This window comes from Lissotriton vulgaris, chromosome 12, assembly GCF_964263255.1.
Source record: "Lissotriton vulgaris chromosome 12, aLisVul1.2, whole genome shotgun sequence".
In the NCBI taxonomy this organism is placed as follows: Eukaryota; Metazoa; Chordata; class Amphibia; order Caudata; family Salamandridae; genus Lissotriton; species Lissotriton vulgaris.
In genome coordinates, this window is record NC_141700.1 from 87,114,958 (window position 1) to 87,135,234 (window position 20,277).

Sequence of the window (20,277 nt, forward strand, 5' to 3'; positions counted from 1 at the left end):
AGAGATACAGGGGCGAGTGAGGGAGTGGACAAGGTAAAACAGCTACAGACAGATGGATAAAGAGATACAGGGGTGAGTGAGGGAGTGGACAAGGTAAAACAGCTACAGACAGATGGATAAAGAGATACACAGGTGAGCGGGGGAAGGGAAGAGGTAAAAGCAGCTAGATACAGACGGGTAAAAATATACAGGATGAGTGGGGGAGAGGAAAAGGGGAAACGAAAATCAACTAGATGCAGATGAGTAAAAAGATACTGGGGTGAGTGGAGGAGAGGAAAAGGTGAAAAGCAGTTAGACACAGATAAATAAAGAGATACACAGGTGAGCTGGGGATAGAAAAATATGAAAATCAGCTAAATACAAATGGATAGAGATACAAGGGTGAGTGGGAGAGAGTAAAATGTGAAAATCAGCTAGATTGAGAAAGCTAAAGAATTACGGGGGTTCATTTTGTCCTCAATATTTGTATACCTCAATAGTCTAGCTTCAATATTCAGGTGGGCATACCCACTGAAGAATATGCAAAATACAGGCACTGTTTAATCAGCCCCATTAACCTCCAAACTGAGGCCTTGAACTGACCGTATTGCTATGAAAATATACATATTAGTAAACAAACATTTATGTTTGTAATGTCTTCCAATGCTTGCACCATCTTGTCACTCGCTTGCCACCACCAAAAACACCACATTATTTAATTTACCGACAAAACTGTATATATCAAAGCCAGGCAACAGGTTGGCTTTGGGACCTCTTGCAGCGTGTTGAACTTATAATAAATATTTGTTTGATATGAAAACACGACAGAGCTGTTTTTGATAGTTCCAGAAGATCTTACATCAGTACTTACCAATGTCATTTTCATGATAGATGATTGAGTGAGTGGTTTGGTTTCCGCAGACCATATTGTCTTCGTCGGTTTCTATGAAGTAGGTCCCGTTACTTGTTTGGATGGACCCTTCAAAAATGCCATTGATTATCGAACCAGTGCAAACAGAACCAGGTTCATCTACAGCAATGGAATAAGTGTTAAAAAAAAATCTTTAAAGCCTCTCAGTTTCAAATACAAAATCTAAATACATCCCATAACGGAAGTGTATTTAGTGATGGCGCATAAAGACTAGATTATTTCCAGAATTTCACGATGAGCAATAGATTTGCATTAGATTTCCATTTTGATACAATTTTTGTAAATATAACCAGTGTGCACATCCTTAAAATCTGAAATAGATCCACCTCTTCCAAAATTATACTGCAGAGAAAATACTTTTTGTTGTAGCCTTAGAGAACTAAAGAGGGTGTTTTTTTCTTCACAGTTGAGGACTTCCCTGGTGGACATTTACATGCACCAATTGCAAAGTATTCATTTTACTTTAATCATATTTTCTATACAGATGACATCTTCCACACTGTGCTATTCCTTCCACATTACTATGTATCATAACAGAAAGAAATATAAGCCTATACATACATAAATTCAGTATTCAAAATGTCTTTTATGGATCAATACCAAACATACGGTTTAGAACCACACCGTTGTCATGTTTACTTATCAAGTAGAAACATATATATCTGTTAATAGTCTAAAATTACAAAAAACATCAATTCTGCTTTTTGTTTGAAATGTAACATATTCCATTGAGAACTGCTACGTTATCTTCTCCATGAACAGTTTCACAATCAGTTTTTTTGTATATTGTATTTTTTTAGTACTGTTATATTGCCATAGGAGCTGCCTTAACCTACAGCTAATATGTTTTAGACCTTAGGACAACTTATAGCTAGCTGAAACGAACAAGGGTAGTTCCAAAGGTCAAATAAAACTGAACCAAAGACACAAATGGAAACCAAAAAACAGATCCAACATGCACCTGGAAGCAGCTACAATTTTCTCAATCATATTTTATAAGATGCTCCATAGCGGGAAAAACAGGACTAGTAAAAACTATTTGTAACTCATGAACTAGGATTTCTAACAAGTCATATTTTGTTCTCAGAAATGGATAATTAGACCATCTTTCCCCAAATAAACTGGGGCAACTGCCATATTTCTTGATTTGAGTGCCTATTTTATTTTGTGGTTCTTTTCCAAGTTTTTCCTAACTTCTGGAAAATCTTGGTTTTGCAGCTCTCAACCACTTCCCCGAAAAATACACAAAAATAGTGCCTGTCCGGTGTTAATGGCCCATTAATGATAGATTAACGTGGAGTGATGCTCCAATTGAGTTTGTGACAATCTTAAGCACCTGAGACCTTATTTATTTCCAAATTGTTCCCCGCTACTTCTTTGTGGTCTTTGTACACTAACATGGAAGGGATACTTCTTTTAATGTGGGTAGTCAAGGCTTCCAAATGGTATGAAGTCAACACTTGTAGCCAATGGTTTTGTAGCCAGCAATTTGCTAAATTGCTTGATTTACAGGTTTTGTTATTAACTCTAACCATGGCTGAAAACACTATGTCAGAGACCATAAGGATCAGATAAAATACAGCATAATGTATTGGCTGTTGGTAGGGAACGGTGGCGGGCGTGGGAGAAGCAAATAAAGAAATGTACCTGTTGGTCGTGACGGTCGCCAGCCGCCATCTCTCATCCACACAGGAACCAGGAAACAAGCACCCAGGCTCCCAGCCAATCACAATGCTGCAATGCAGCGTTGTGATTGGTCTGAATGCTGTGGTTCGCTGCTCAGATGAGGAATGGAATCCAGCCTGGGTGGAAAACATGCAAAGTGCAGCCACCAATCATCTTCCCTGTGACGCGGGAAGCCCAGCCCCGCCATGATAGCCATTTTCTTCCTCTACATGTAGGCCATAGGTGTTTAGAGAACACATTTCTCACAAGTTACAAATGGAACCATACCTTGCAGTTCCCCAGAGTATAGAAAAGAAACGTCTGTGTGAGAGGTTTTCCCCTTTTCGACAATTTCAAAGGAGTCTGCAAAAGCTGTGGCGTCTCGCTTCAACATCATCTTGAACTTTCTGCAAGGCAGGAAAATATACATATGTTCCATAAATAAAATCCAAACGTATATGAACAGTTTCCTGTCATAAACTTGTGTAACTTTTTGAACAAGAGGATGGATAAACAACAAGGCGGGTAGACAGAGAGTACAAAAAAATATTAATTAAATGATATACTCTAACTATATTGCTTTGCAGGATATTGCATGACAAAAAAAATCACACCCACTGCATCAGCCTAAAGCTAAACCACCTGGTAAGATAGGTGAGTAGATGTACAGTTAAAAATATTACCTTTATCTCATAGTGGTAGATGATGCAGTAGATTAAATATTTTTGTGGGTCATTATTGTTGACCTTAATACAGTTCCATACAGCCCATTAAATAAAGAAAAACATGTACTAAAAATTAAGTAATTTTCCACAAACTGAACCAAATGAATACATCCTGTTTCATAATGTAGTCTGCACATCTTGTCTACCCATCTAGGTAAATTACCTTAGGTGAACTGAAATATTAGACCATTTTTCGACACGGTTTTCGCTCACACCAAACAAATAAAAGGGACAACTAGTAACGTGGGCCTCTGGCAGGACACTGTGATACATCACCGCTCACATAGGATATCCATAGAAATCTACATGCCGTTATCACCCATAGCATGTCACAGGTTGACTACGCCAATGGCCTAGGAGCTCCCTCGCACTTACAGCGCAAATTGCACAGTATCCAAAACACCATCATTCAAGGGGGCACATTACGCAGAAGTTGCATGATTTCATTGGTTACCAATATCCAGATGCTCTGCCCCTAAAGCACTTTGCATCATGCACAGAGCTTTCCAAGTAAAAGGTCCGCAGTCCCTGGAAGATGAGTTGTGAAGAAAACAGAACAGCGCCTTGACCAGCCGAGGAATTCTATATAAGAAAAAGTGTAGAACACAGGACCTATAAGGTCTTGTATACAAGGAAATGTGTACAACAAAAGGCCTATAAGGTCTTGTATATAGGGAAATGTGCGCACACGGGGTCTAAAAGGTCTTGAATGTAAGGAAAGGTGTAGAACACAAGACATTTAAGGTCTTGTACATAAGGAGAGGTGTAGAACACAGGGTCCATAAGGTCTTGTATATAAGGAGAGGTGTAGAACACAGGGTCCATAAGGTCTTGTATATACAAGACATTTAAGTTCTTGTATATAAGGAGAGGTGTAGAACACAGGGTCCATGAGGTCTTGTATATAAGGAGAGGTGTAGAACACAGGGCCTATAAGGAATTGTATATAAGAAAAAGTGTAGAACAAAGGACCTATAAGGTCTTGTATATAAGGAAAGGCATAGAACATAGGGCCTATAAGGTCTTATATATAAGGAAAGGCATAGACCACAGGGTCTATAAGGTCTTGTATATAAGGAGAGGTGTAGAACACAGGGTCTATAAGGTCTTGTATATAAGGAGAGGTGTAGAACACAGGGTCTATAAGGTCTTGTATGTTAGGAAAGGCATAGAACACAGAGCATATAAGGTCTTACATATTAGGAAAGGCGTAGAACACCCCGTCTATAAGGTTTTGTACACAAGAGATGGGGTAGAACACAGGGCCTGTAAGGTCTTGTATATAAGTAAAGGTGCAGAACACCAGGCCCGGACTGGCCGTTGCGGGCACCGGGCAATCCCCCGGTGCCCCGCAATGGTGGGGGCCGGATTTGGGCCCTGGGGGCTGTTTTTGTTACAGGGCCGTTTTTGCAAATCGGCCCTGTAACAAAATCGGTCGAGAACCGGCCCCGGCAAAGAGCTCGGTCGCACCCCCAGGGGGGCGGCGAGCACTTTGCCAGGGCCGGTTTTGGTTCTCAGTCGGGCCCTGTAGAACACAAGACCTATATATAAGCAAAGGTGTAGAACACAAGGCCTATAAGGTCTTGTATATAAAGAAAGGCATAGAACACAGGGCCTATAAGGTCTTGTATTTAAGCAAAGGCATAGAACACAGGGTCCATAAGGTCTTGTATAAAAGGAGAGGTGTAGAACACAGGGTCTATAATGTCTTGTATATAAGGAGAGATGTAGAACACAGGGCCTATAAGGTCTTGTATATAAGGAAAGGCATAGACCACAGGGTCTATAAGGTCTTGTATATAAGGAGAGGTGTAGAACACAGGGTCTATAAGGTCTTGTATATAAGGAGAGATGTAGAACACAGGGCCTATAAGGTCTTGTATATAAGGAAAGGCATAGACCACAGGGTCTATAAGGTCTTGTATATAAGGAGAGGTGTAGAACACAGGGTCTATAAGGTCTTGTATATAAGGAGTGATGTAGAACACAGGGCCTATAAGGTCTTGTATATAAGGAAAGGCATAGACCACAGGGTCTATAAGGTCTTGTATATAAGGAGAGGTGTAGAACACAGGGTCTATAAGGTCTTGTATATAAGAAGAGGTGTAGAACACAGGGTCTATACGGTCGTGTATATTAGGAAAGGCATAGAACACAGGGCATATAAGGTCTTATATATAAGGAAAGGCATAGAACACAGGGCATATAAGGTCTTACATATTAGCAAAGGCGTAGAACACCCCGTCCATAAGGTCTTGTACACAAGAAAAGGTGTAGAAGACAGGGCCTGTAAGGTCTTGAATATATGGAAAGGTTTAGAACACAAGACTTGTATATAAGGAAAGAAGGGGTAGAAACCAAAGACATATGTGGTCTTGAATATAGGTGTAGAACACAAGACCTTTACATAATGAAAGGTGTATAACACGAGACCTATATGGTCCTGTATATAAAGAACTGGATGATTTGGTGCACAACTTGCTGTGAAAAGCAGCTTGACCCTACATATGAAAGCGAGCAAAACAGACAGCACAGGTCAGACACAACATGAGGGTGCATGCAAGGGTTCAGCAAACGTGGCAGGATGGAGTCCTTCTACTAGGTGCAAAATGTCTTGGCACCAGTCACATATATGAAATAACAGGGCAAATTTAGAGAGCAAATCCAGACATCTTATGGGTGGTTGTGGGTAAACCACTGTTGTTGCCAGTCCTATTAATACATAAAGACAGTCATTTTACAGGTATACATATATTTCTGAAAATGTGAAAGAGGTGAGAAAGGTCTGCGAAGATTTCAAACTGTATATGTTACGCAGCTTGCAAAGCTTGCCAAGTATTCCCTTTTTTGTGGAAGCTTCGATTGAGTGAAATGTTTTGCCCAACAAAAAAAATCCCCCTTGTACTCACATATTTTAATGCTCATGGGGAAATTAAGAGATTGGGTTGTGTGTGAGTGTGTAGGACGTGTGCACTGCCTACATTGCATACATGTATGACATTCACGCGCATGTGCATTTAGAGCACTCCTGTCTTCTTTTCAGAAGTATGCTTTTTATACTAGGCCTTTCTTCATTTTTAGGCCTTGCCTGAGCTAGCGCATATGCTAGTTCAAGCGAGACCTTTAGTAAGCGGGTTTTAAAAGTGTTACCAGAGAGGCTTTTCTGGCCTCAAGCTTGCGGGCACGTGCGTGTGAACGTGCACAGGCCATCTGGCTTGGCTTGTTGTAATGGCTCATTAAGCCTTACAGCCATACAGCCTTATAGCGCGTGTATCCCCTCCCCTCCCCGCCCCTACCCATTCTCTTCTCCCACTCCCTCCTCGTCAGCTTCATTTTCACTCCTCTTGCGCATCTGTCTTTTTCTTCTGCCTGTTCCTCTCTCTCGTCTCTTATCTTTTTCTCTCTTTCCTTTCACTGTGGGCTTGTTTTTGTTTGAGAAAGAGAACGAGAGTACTAGAACATTGCATTTTTCCATAGGTCGGGTTCAGGGTAGTCAAACTGAATGCAAGCGTCTTCCCGTCTCTGCAGCACCAATCCAGTTTCTGGAGGCACCACCTGGGCTGGGCATGAGGATCCACCATACACTTGAGATGAGAATGCCCTCCTTTGCATCCCGATATGTCTCCTGAGTCAGATTGAAATTGAAAATATGCCCAGGCACCCACACTAAAAATAGGCCACATTTACAGATCGTGACCTTTCATGAAGCATTGTGTGCTTAGTTGCAGGGGGGCAATTTTGGGAGAACATTAAAATAAATACACCTTTTCATGCCTTGTAGGGCCATATGTAAACACAGGCGTTCATGAAGGCTTCTTTCATGAATCGCATGAACAGATGCTGTTTATAAGATGAAAGCTCGACTTATTGGCTTTGTCAGCGCTGGGGAATAAGTAGTAGAACGTTTGCTTTGTATGTATAATGCATATAGAAGATAAACAACTGAATGTGAGAAATAATGTAATGTTTGGGTGTGCTTTGCAGATATAAAATAATCCCTTATGATTGCAAATGAAAGTACTTTATGTAAGGTAGAATGACACACCAAATAGCCAATTGCACAAAGTTTAGAGCCCACTCTACGTATATTTTAAAGAATTGTAACAATACAACTCCTCGACAGCTGGGCTCTCAAGCCAGATCTAAACAAGCATTGGCTTAGCCAATAGATCTTGCCTTTGGGACCTTATAAGTGTTTAGTTATCCAGCAAAATAACCTTGGTGCAACGACATCAACTGTTGCACAGCGAAACACTTATAAGGTCCCAAAGGCGAGACCTATTGGCTATGCCAATGCTTGTTATATATTGGCCCTTATGCCGCCATTGTTTGATTTCGAAACAAAGATGTCTATGAAATGAAGTACCAAGTCTGCTGCATAGAATACACTGAGAGCTGTTACTCAGGCTGCTGAAAACACGATTCCCATGACCTAAGATTCGCTTTTGATGATACTAAACAAAAAATAGAGCCAGTGGAATTTTGTGGCATGGGAAGACCAAATTGTGTGTCAGGATTGACTAAATCATGTGGCAAGAAAAGGAAAATGATGCAGTGCAATTCACCACATTTTGTGATAGTATTACATCATTATTTTGACATTTTTACCCAGATTAACACTGCCTGGGAAAATGCTTCACCATGTTTCTGGTAACTTATGATCCCTTTGAGTTAAAAAAAATGTGTTTCTGTTCAAATCTGCAGATTATGCAGCAGATGATGGATTATATGGCAAATGAGGCAAATTCACAATTATGCAGAAAATGCGCCTGCCGCAAAACCACATAACTGCTGTGGCCCTGAATAATGTTTATGAAAAAGGGATCATATTTCAAAAATACCTGTGATAAGCATGAAACTCCAGTGGAACCCGCCCCCCATCTTGCTGTTCAGTGGCTCGCTTAGCTCGTTGGTGGTTTTGATGTAAAGCCTCTCTGTCATAGGATAGCATTTCATAGTATCTTAGAAATGGTTTGGAAACATCAGCATGAAATCCTGCAAAAGTGAAACAATTTATTAGAGGTAAAAAAAATGTTTTACTACATTTATTAGTACATTTCAGAAAATTTAGCAAAAAATAAATAAAAATTCACAAATAATATTTAGTAGTAATAGTTTTGTGCACATTGTATTGCTTTAGAAATTTGCAAATGTGGAACTCTGTTTCCGTTTATTAGGTCACTTATTGGCTGCCTCTGGCATTATGCGGGAAGGGAGGACTACATTATGCAGCAAGAAAAGCCAAATTGTTTGGCGCAATGTGGCACATTTTGCGTTAGTATTACCTCATTATTTTGGTATTGCGTCACATTTTAACGCTTTAGGGATAAAGGTTTCACCCAATTAGTACCACTTTCATACTCAAAGAAGACATAAGCAACAGAAAATTGACCATCAACGTTTACGAAGACCACCCACAGTGCAGCAACACGTGTTGACGCATTTTAAGTAACTTTTGATTCATTTGGGCTAGAATGTTTTTTGTTGCTAAATTTGCAGATTATGCAGCAGAAGACGGATTATGTACCAAATGTGACAAATCCATAATTACGAGGAAAACATGGCGGAGTCGAAAATTGCATAATTCCTCTGTCCTAGCATATTGGGTGAGTTCTCTTTCCCCATTGCTTCTTTGTTGTGTCATTCACATTTTCTGCCCACTACAGCTTACAGCATGGGGCAGTGGGCCAGCCCACTTCAGCCACTGGCTATGAGCGGTGGCATTCCGACCTATCACAAGGAGCAGATCTGAATACACAGTAGTCCCTCTCCGTCCCAAAGACGTCAAATCTGTGGTTTTTGAAGCAAAAATATGTTTCACTTTTAATAATTTGTTTTTCAGAATGCCGAGAAATTGGCAATTTCCACATCAATACAGTTTTACAAAAACCACAACAAAATAGGCATTAAAGGATGTCAAACAGCTGACGGCTATCGCCAGATCTTTTGTTTGTCTTAATGTTTGATATTACACGCGTTCATACAGGCTTAAAATGCATAAGTCACTTCCAGGTAATGCTTTATGGGCACAATCATCAAATGACCTAAAACACAGTTTGCCTCTTTTTACTTAACAATATTGTTTATGGAGAAAAATTGACTATGTAGAAATCCATTCAAAAGAAACCCAGGGGCAACAAGAGTTTTCCCGCCTCTCGATATATATCATCAAATTACAATAAAAATTAAAAAAAATATTATTCATTTTTTTCACTTAGGGGACAGACAGGTAGAGCTCCAACATCATGTTATTTTTTTCAGAGCACTCAATATTTCTGCTTCATTCATTCAAATATAATAAAGAACGCAGAATATCAACCAATTTTCATTGCGGAGATTCCGCCCTGAGTGCGGAGACTCCACCACAATTACGGTGCCTCCGCCGCGATTGCGGAGGCTCTTTGTGAATCAGGCCCTGTGTGTTCTTCGGTTTGTGTGTCATTTTTTAGTTTGTTCACAAGGACATTAGGGGCCAGATGTAGGTATCCAAATACCGGTCGGTAACGTCCGAAAATACCAATTTTTCTGCCGTTACCGACCGGTATGTGGATACTGAGCTGTAGGGCATGAAAAAATACAGATTCGGTAATTTTACCGATTCGGTAATTTTAACGATTCAGTAAAATTACTGAATCTGTAAAATTACCAAATCTGTAAAATTACCGAATCTGTATTTTGAAATGTAGGTAGCACTGTGAACAGTGCTACAGGGCTTTAAGGATTCGTTATTTGTAAATTACAAATTCCTATGTAAATGCAAATATGTGCATTTACACCTGTGCCATGTGGCAAAATGTGTGCCACATGGCACACAAGCACTAATCAGGGGTGCAACAGGGTGTCAAAGTGACACCCTGCCACCCTTGACTATTTTACCGAATCGGTATTTACCGATTCGGTAATTGACATTCATTCCTATGGGCCTCCAATCGGTAAAATTCGGTATTTAGAATCGGTAAAACCTTTTTACCTACATCTAGCCCTATGACTTTTGTGAAATACCCTTTCACACTAAAACTCTTTCAGGTGTCGGAAAAGTCTTTCGAAGTCGTAAGGGGGTTTTGGACCCTCTCTGAAATGCAAACCGTAGCAGGCGAGAAAAAGATGTTCCCATAATTTTTTTGCATTCCAGTTTAATGTATCAGTGGTTTGTGTCCACAATTTCAGTTGCACCACAAATGCATTATTATCTTCCAAGTTGGATTGGCAACTGATTAGCAAAGGCAAAGCGGTCACTGTTGGAGCACTTTTCCCACGACAAGTTCCACTTTTGCAATGACGTTGGATAGCCAGGGGTGCGGTGGCGGGTGGAACAGACCGCTACTCCCTGCTCTCTCTGATAAGTTTCCAGCATGGAAAACATTTTTTATTTTCATAGGGAACAAAACAGCTTGTGTTTCTTTAAGGAACATGGAATGCTTTACAAAATGATCTCCATATGCTGCCCCCCACATATTCTCAAAGAAATCTTCATGACCTGCCCTGATCCTGCTCTGGCCCTCCTCAACTTCTCTTTAACATCAGGAGTGGTTCCAGAAGCTTTCAAGCAGGCTGTGGTGTTACCCATTTTGAAAAAGCCCAACGCAGACCCACTTGTGCTGAGCAATTACAGACCCATTTCCCTTCTCCCTTTTTTGGGAAAGATCCTAGAAACCTATGTAACTAGGTGTCTGAGCTCGTTTATGGAGACTTCCCTTTTCTTGGACCCCCAACAGGCTGGTTTTCGCCCCCTCCATTCCACAGAGATGGTGATCGCGGCTGTCATGGACACTCTTAGAACCGGCGCCGATAATAACATTTCCCAAGCCCTTGTACTGTTGGATCTTTCGGCGGCTTTTGACACGGTCGATCATACTATTTTGATCGACCGTCTCAGGAACGCCGGCATCCAGGGCATCGCCCTTGATTGGATTCGATCCTTCTTGCAAGGCCGCTCCCAGGCAGTCCACCTTTCTACCTTCTCTGCTCCTTTCTCCCCCCTCACTTGTGGTGTTCCCCAGGGTTCAGCTCTTTCCCAGCTTCTCTTTAACCTATACATGCAACCACTTATGGTTTCCCTTCGTCACTCCCCTGCCACAATATATAATTATGCAGACGATCTGCAATTGATCTTCCCTTTGGACACCTCACCTTCCTCCCGCTCTAATTTTCAAACAACAATGTTATTCATCTCTGACTGGATGGCTCACAGCCAGCTCAAGCTGAACCCGTCAAAGACGGAACTTGTTCTGGTGGGTGGTCCTACCAATCCATGGGATGACAATTACTGGCCCCTCTCTCTTGGCACCCCCCCTCGCCCGGCCAGCTCAGTGAAAAGCCTTGGAGTGCTCATCTCTGAGGACTTATCTATGAAATCTCAGATCTCGGCTGTCACATCATCCTGCTTTTTTCAACTGCGCAGGATCCGTAAGATCTGCCGATTTCTTACCAGAGAGGCACTCATACTAGTCTTACTGGCTTTGGTCATCTCCAGGGTTGACTTTGCTAATATCCTGTATGTGGGGATTCCCGCCTCTTCAGCTTCAAAAACTCCAGTTAATTCAGAACCAGGCCGCCCGCTTGGTGTTCCACCAACCTAAACACCAGCATGTCTCCCCCCTTCTGAGGAGCCTCCACTGGCTTCCAGTGGCTAAACGGTGCTCCTTCAAACTTGGATGCACCATTTTCAAATCTCTCCATAACCGCGTCCTCCAAGCTAAAGAGATACCTCCCTACCCGCAATTTACGATCTTCTGCTGACAATCTTCTCTGCATCCCATATAACCGCCGCAAAAAACAAGGCGGAATGCGTTTTTCTTTTTTAGGCCCTTCCTTCTGGAACTCCCTCCCTTCTTCCTTTCGCCACTGCGCCTCTTATGAGTTGTTCAGGAAAACTTTAAAAACTTTCCTCTTCAAAGAGGCCTCAGAGTAATCCCCTCTGCCCTGGCTCGTGATGTCTGTTATGAGCGCCAAGAAACCGTCTCGGTGTACGTGCGCGGTATAAACTCTTTAACATAACATAACATAACATAACATATGAAAAGCAAATGCAGGGTTGCTGGTCTGTTGTCCCTTGCAGGACTCCTTACCTTCATTGCAGCTCTGCAAAGTGGGTTGCAAAATGTGGCCAGCATCATCACTGCAATTCCAAGTAGGAAGAGCCAGGTAGCCATGGAGCTGAGGCTATCTATAACTACATTACAAGCATGTGTGCCTAAAGTTAGAGATTAATGATCAATTCTTAAATCATAGGAAAAGTACTGAGCTATAAATTTATCGAGATTTTATAGGAAAGCATGAACCATAATCAGCACTGTGTTAGAAGTGTTCCTGTCTCCATGTATCAATATTCCACATTGGTCGCTATTCATTAAGCAGAACACTTTGCAAACCCTTGAGAATTGCCAATTTGCGATGCAACCTATTAGCAGGGTTCCTGGAATTATGTGGCAGGGTAGAATCAAATTATATGGCACAGGCGACTTAGTTATGTTGTAAGAAAAGAGAGCAAACAATAGAAATCTGTGATTAGCTTACTTTCCCCTGAGTACACTGGACCCAGAATGGAGGTGACGGGGATGTCCTTGAATGTGAGGGGAAATCAATGTGGAATAGTATTGCAGAAACAGGAACACCTCTTACTCTACCTCTGATGGTTGATTGTTTCCTTATACAAAACTCAATAAAAAGTTTGAAAAGGATATGTTTTTCAAAATGTTTCCTATACTCTAAGAATTGCTCATCTCTCCCCATCCTGTAATCTCTGGAGGAGGTCAGGCCTGGGTAATGTATCTAGAAATAGCTCCAGCATCTCAGCTCTTTCTCCAGGGACCAGCAGTGATTCTAGTTACACCAGCTGTGCCCCAGGGGTGAGGCCTACACACACACACAAACACCAGTCCGCCTTGTAAGAATGGGACTGAGGTTTGATTACAATTTACAATGCACCCTTGTAGGCCTTTCTCTAGGGACACCTTCTTTCTATAATAAAATGCCACGCTTCTCCACTTTGTCTGCCTTCTACTAGCCCACAGGTGTTACAGATATGAGAAGTTTCAGGCAATTTCCATGCGCTCTCGGCCAGACCGTGATTTGGCCAAAAAGAGAGGTCCCTACTCCACATTACGCTTAACCAGTTTTCAGGCCTTTAGTAACTGGTTAGAAGATGTTCTCCCTGAAAAGAAGGTTTTCGGCAAGTACTCACGTGCCAAGCAGAAAAAACTAAGAAATACTACTTGTTAAATTAAAAGGTTGACTGAAATCAACATGTTACACTACACACAGGCCGAGGCAACATTTGAATGAACTTGAAAGTACGCCATTGTATATTAGTATATGGCCTAAAACACATATCTCACCAGGTGAAGCCTGAAGAAGCTATTCAAAGGAGTCCAGGTGAATTCTACCAGTGCAGGGGCCTTGTGCTATGAGTAAGCATGAGGATCCTGGTGGAAGTTGCACATTCCTGGAAGCCCACAGCACTGTAGCAATGTCAAAAATCGGCTATACAAGCAACATAAATGTAACACCTTTGTTGTTAGATCATACCTTCCCCAATAGCGCAAGCCTACTCTACTGGGAAACATCCTTTACAAAGCAACTTTTACAACGCACTACCATTACAACGCAACTTTTACAACGCAAGTCATTACAACGAATTGCGCTGGAGAGCGCTCTAGGATTGGGAATAGTTTAATTACTATCCAACACCTTCCCTACTATCCACGGGGACTGGAGTTGGAATAGTAAATTAAACTATTCACTATCCAGCGCCCCCCAACGCAAGTCGTTGTAACGACTTGCGTTGTAAAAGTTGCGTCGTAATGGCATGCGTTGTAAAAGCATGCGTTGTAATGACATACATCCACTCTACTAGACCAGGCCATTTACACTAGATCACAGCTTCTACACCAACGCGTTCCTCCTACATTGGACCACACCTCCTCCTCTGCCCACCCCTTCTCTGCTAAACCAACATGGATTCAATGTTACATTCCCCAAGTTCGGTCACCTGAGTTTTAGGCAATGCATTCTGTTACCTTGCCGCCATGCCTATGATATTTCTTAGTTCCCGTTTCCTAATTAGTGATTAAACCTCGTGATTATCGTTATTTTTATTTTTTTGTTTCAGTTTTGGTTCTGTCAGATGTTGATAATACCAGTATCTATGTGTGCCATAAATCTTAGCTTCCAAAAATCAGATGCCTGCAATCATTTCTCCTTTATATCTGTAATGATGTCCAAGATAGTTATTTTCTGACTGTATTTACATTAGACAGGCATTATGCCATTTCATTGTTTCATGCCTCATCAGTGATTACTAATTAGCATACTGCCATGAGTTATTTTGCTAGAAATTACATTAGCATCAATCAGGGAATCAATCAATCAGGGAATTGTAAGGGCGCTACTCACCCGTGAGGGTCTCAAGGCACTGGGGGTGGGGGAAGCAGCAGTTCCGGTTCAGTCGAAGAGCCAGGTCTTGAGCATCTTCCTGAAGGTGTCCAGGGAGGGTGCGCGTCTGATGTCGATGGGGAGCTCATTCCAGGTTTTGGCGGCGATGAAGGCAAAGGCTCTTCCCCTCTTTTGGCTCTGCAGATGCACACTTTTAGGCAAGGGCGAGGTTGGCGGAGTGGAGATTTTTTTTGGGTACGTGGAAGGCGATTCTCTCGTTGAGGTATTGCAGTCCTGTGTTGTGGAGGCATTTGTAGGCAAGGGTGAGTATCTTGAAGGTGTCTCTCCTCTCGATGGGGAGCCAGTGGAGGTTCCGTAGATGTTGGCTGATGTGCTCATGTCAGGGGATGCTGAGGATGAGTCTGGCTGCTGTGATCTGTATCATCTGGAGTTTGCGGAGTAGAGACTTGTTGATCCCGGCGTAGAGGGCGTTCTGGGTTAGCATGAGTTAACGCTGCCAGCAGTCGTGTCACCAGGAGTTACTGTGACCCCAATCAAGTGCCATGAGTTATAGTGTCAGTAACCCCACCAGTTAATTCTGCAATAATCATGCCCCCTCAGATTTTGTACCTTTTAACCTGCCTGGCTGGCAGTGTGGAGACCTGTCTCCAGTAGTGAGTGTGAGAACATGGCAAGCGGTTTTGAAGGAAATTTGAGCAATTTTGTCCCTCCGTTGAAGGAGAGAACGTGGGGGGCTGCATGGGTAGGCCACGGATGGAGGTTGGTGCGTATAGCCTTCAGGGGTCAGGCAGAGACCATCTCGGTCGGAGCAACAGTTGAACCCTTGAGTTGGGAGTGGCGACCTACAGACATGGTTGGATGCTATTAGGAGAGCGTTATGGGGTTGACCATACAGGAAAAGGCAGATGGCTGCAGCTCAAGTTCAAGATACATTTACGGGCCTGTTTGAAACTCAACATAATAATAATAATTGGTGCCAGTGCTGGTAGAGAAATGACAAATGCAAAAAGAACAATTGATGGACAGAATGCAGAACAATATCAAACATTCACCCCAGTACAGAGATCTGGGCATAAATCCATCGTTTTTTTGCTCACCATGCCATTCTAGTTTGGACCCAGCCATATGCAAATAAGTCTTGACCCTATGCCCAATGGGAACAGTCCAGACCGAACTGCCAGGCCAGGTCTTCCCTGGATTGGAAATAAGCATGCTAGGACCAGTTTCGGGCTTTCGGCAGAGAAATTACAGCTGTCCCATTTCCTAATCTCTAGCTGCTCTGAGGGGTAATATACTTGTTATCTTTGATGTGAACATTTGCTGTTGTAAAGCGCTCTGATACCTTCGGGTCTAGCTAGCGCTATATATAAAACTCAAATAAATAAATAAACCATACTGCATACACCAGCATGCACCTTTCCACTAACTCACTCCTTCTCTACTAGTCCACAGCCTCCTCCAGCCCATATCTCCTCTGCTAGCCGGCAGCGCCCACACTTATCCAGAGGCTTCACGACTCAAAATATTGTTCATCAGCTCATAATCGTTAGATCACTCTTTGAACCCTCTGCTAACAGCTAACACTAGCCAGACTACCCCAATCAATTGCCTCCACCTCTAATAGTAGGCATTCTCTTATTAGTCCACGCCTCCTTCATCAAACTACACCTCATCCATTTGGCACACAGCTCCATTATGCCACATGCCTAAAATAAGCCACACTGTGCCTTTAGACCACACCCCTCTATTAAGAAACACTTCTCTATTCTGCCACACTGCTCGATTATGCCACATTTCTTACACTAACGCAGATGTAGTAAACATCTACTCAACATCTCCTTCACTAAAATACCGACTCCAGCAGACACACACTGTCTCCAATAGCAGACTCTTTTTTCAATATCTTCACCTCATTCACTGGTACTCACTGATTCAAAATCCTGCACCTCCCCAACTAGACCAACCCTCATCCATAAGCAAAGATGACATGTTCTGAAATAGTGTTACGCAAACAAATGATGGACAGAATGCTGAATAAATCATGCATTCACCCACAGTCAAGAGATTTGGGGGATCTCTTGACTGGGGTTGAATGTAGGATTAATTCATCATTCCGTCCATCATTTGTTTGCATAACACTTTTCACCCTGTGGGATGGATATGCCCAGATGTGGACCACTGGATTCAAGCTAGCCGGGCTGCTGAGGGGTAATACCCCAAAACCAGTCCAAGGATGCTTGTTTCTGGTCCAGGGAGGACCCGGCTTGGCAGTTCGGTCTGGACTGTGCCCATCAGGCGCAGGGTCATGACTGATTTGCATATGGCTGGGTCTAAACTGAGGTGGCATAGTGCGCAAAAGAACAATGGATTTATCCCAGATCTCTTGACTGGAGGTGAATGTATGATTTATTCAGCATTCCGTCCATCATTTGTTTTTGTAGCACTTATCGCCCTAAGTGGCTAAGGATATGCCCAAACGTGGGTTCCTTGCTCACTGTGCCACTGAATTCAAGCTAGCCTGGCTGATGAGGGGTAATACCCTGAAACCGGTACTAGGATGCTTGTTTCCGCTTGGCAGTTCGGGCTGGATCGTTTCCATGAGGGGCAGGGGCAAGTCTGATTTGCATATGGCTGGGTCTAAACTGGGGTGGCGTAGTGAGCAAAAGAACAATGGATTTAACCCAGCATTCCGTCCATCATTTGTTTGCGTTGCAATGTTCTGAAATAGGCCACGGTTCCTTCTAGACAGCGGGCTCGATTCACAAAGGGTCTTAGGACTCGTAAAGTTAAAAGTGTGTAGTCTGCGCACTCGGGCGTGTTTCTATACTGAGCACTGGAGTGCGAAGATTCCACCGGACTGTGGAGACTCTGCACTCGTAACTTTACGAGTCGTAAGTCCCTTTGTGAATCGGGCCCCATATCTATTACATACCCCATCCACATCTTAACAGTAGGAAGCCTATTCTAATAGACCAGCCCTTCTCCAGCGTCACACGCCATGAGGGCTGGCCACTAGCCTGCAAACCCCACCAAATCCCCATCCAAAGTCCACATGACCACTCATGTCCAGAATCAGTGGCACTGTAATGTTCTCCCGTAGGCAACGCCTACTCTGTTAGACCTATGTCTATGGACCACACCTACTGCATGCACATTCTCAATGTCCAAAGCAGATAAACTACATCAAAGACTTAGGGTAATTTATCTCAGAATGAAAAAAGCAATCATTTCCAAAAAATCTGCGATTATATTTACTGCTCCCTTTTCAAACTAATGGGGTCTGTTTTTTGGAGTTCAAATCTCCCCAAACATGGTTCAATGGAGATCTTGTATCTACTTTTTATTGGGTTGGAAACAAACATATAAAGTTATTGGTACTGTCCAGTCCATTCTCTTTTGCGTGAAATTGCAAAAGAAACATCCTAGGTTTGCTGTGTCTAATGGAGCTCCCACCAGCTTCAGGCGGAAGCCAGCACAGCAGTGGCATTTTGATAGACACACAGACAATTTGAACTTGACCCCAAGATTTGAGTAGCTATTAGCAGCTGCACTTACTCTTGTAGTACTCCTACTTTAATGGAAGCTTTGCAGGAGTAAATCATGAGTACTAGAACACTATGTTACATCAACATTTTGTGAGTTGAGTAAATAGTATCCAGAAACAAAGAGTGCATGTCTTAACATATGTCCCAACTCAGACATGAGTCTGTGGAGCAAAGCTTGGCCTAGAGACAGCACTGGTGCCAGACACATTTTCGCCTTAATTTGTATTAAGCAGCTGGTACAAAATTGATGACTGGGCAGCTCTTAAAGTTTGCCAGTGGCTGATGAGTTCAATTGCCATTTTTTGACCACTCACCAGTGTCAATTTTGGGGTGCCCCATGCAAGATATTCTTTGAGGGCCCCTATCTGGAACAGCTTTGCATTGTATTACCCATTTTCTGCAAATTCAAGCTCAATTATGCCAAATAAAATTGAATAAGACATTAAAATTCGAGACTGAGAAATAGACAGATGTGGGATTGAGGGAAAGTTCAATTTCCCAGGGGCCCCCTTGGACGGTGGCTGCCCTGGGCAACTGCCAACTTGGCCTTTGCTTTAAAACCTCTCTGCCGGTCACTTGGTGCAAAAGTGCAACTCCACGTCATCTGTGTCCTGTGAGCCTGAAAGTGAACAGCGGAGAGTGCCAGCGAATCAGCAGCCACATTTTCACATCCTTTTACTGTGACTATTTTAAACATCTGACTAGACTCCTTGAGTTTCACAGCCCTAAACTTAGACGAGTCCATGCACAACCAGCATTCCCGCAGTTTAGGTTACCAGTTTACAAGGCTCAGTGGCAAAGACGACCCATTTGAGAGAGCCTTGGCCATCAGTAAAGAAGAACACGTCTGTTCGGGGCTTTAAGTGGGCCGGGTCCTGCCGGTGCTCAGCACACGTGTTCTAAAAAGCAAGTGCTGAGACGGGTCCCTATCGGGCTCTCCATTTTTGCCATCACCATCAGGAGGAAAACAAATCTTAACTTTGCAGCAGTGTCAACCTTCACTGCCTATGATGAATAGTTCTTTTATAGTCTCATCATGTCAGAACTGAAGCATTTTCAATGTTATATACAAAACCAACGAAGCAGAAGTTGGTGATTATTTATCATATGCAACTAGCAACCATTGACAAAGCCAATAGTCCTGGCTCATTGTATATGTGATGTTACTTATTGTAGTATATATCTGGATGCAATGACAGAAACTCCAAAATACCAGTCAGGCGGCACACCTTTTTAACTTATGTGTTTTTAAGCCACGCCCTTAATTACATTGGCCACGCCTCTTTGAGAGACCCCCCCCCCTTATTTATTCCACTTAAAGCCCTGCTACTGTTGTCATGCTGTGTATTTTCTTAATTGTATAACTGCATGTCAGTCACAATGAGATCAGCAGACGTTTAAATGTGCAAAAGTTAAAATCAGGCCATTTTGCTTTAAAAAAATCGTGACTCTCAAGACTAAATCGAAGTGTTGCGATAAGCAAGAGAAGGAATGTACCATTTGAAGCCAAGGGTTTACGTGCTCGTTTGAATCCGCAAAAAATAGTCTGTTCCTACCTGTTGAGCCTCCTTGTAGCTGGACGAAGAGAGGTGTGAAAAGCAGCACCAGGCCCTGAAGTCGCAGCATCTCACCGGATCGGCTGTCGCTCGGTCGGCGGCGCTCACATATTCCGTGCCCAGAGGCAGGGCCCGGCCCTGGCACGGCCCGGAATGCTCAGACACACTTCCACACGCGTGTGCGGGCATGCTGCAAGAATGGAGCCTTCTGCACCAGGTAGGAAGTGACGGAGGTGCCACGCCCCCACGGGCTACACACGTGTGTCTACAGGGCAGAAATGCACGGGTATGGTTAGCATTTAATTATCCTACCGCTAAGAAACAAGGTAGAGCATGAAAAAGGGAAACTTCCGGGTATCAGCACCGAAGCGATGACGTCAGTGACATGGGTAACCTTATGGTAGAGGCGGAGTCTACAGCTATAAGCAATGGTCGGAAGTGGTGAAGCACAGCTTAATTTGTTCCGGTGGTAGGTCATCTTG

The 20,277-nt window shown here is 42.9% G+C and overlaps 1 protein-coding gene across 1 annotated transcript in view; it reads right to left on the reverse strand.

The window, feature by feature from the left end:
- Positions 1 to 19,992, reverse strand: part of LOC147673426 (disintegrin and metalloproteinase domain-containing protein 10-like) — a 63,205-nt gene extending 43,213 nt beyond the window's left edge. Inside the window, exons 1-4 of the mRNA XM_086947288.1 lie at positions 19,796 to 19,992; positions 8,142 to 8,295; positions 2,864 to 2,982; positions 851 to 1,009 (exon numbers count right to left, since the gene is read on the reverse strand). Coding sequence (XP_086803414.1) covers positions 851 to 1,009; positions 2,864 to 2,982; positions 8,142 to 8,295; positions 19,796 to 19,865 — 502 coding nt within the window. The 5' untranslated portion in view covers positions 19,866 to 19,992. The remainder of the gene's footprint in view (positions 1 to 850; positions 1,010 to 2,863; positions 2,983 to 8,141; positions 8,296 to 19,795) is intronic.
- Positions 19,993 to 20,277: the final 285 nt, after the last annotated feature.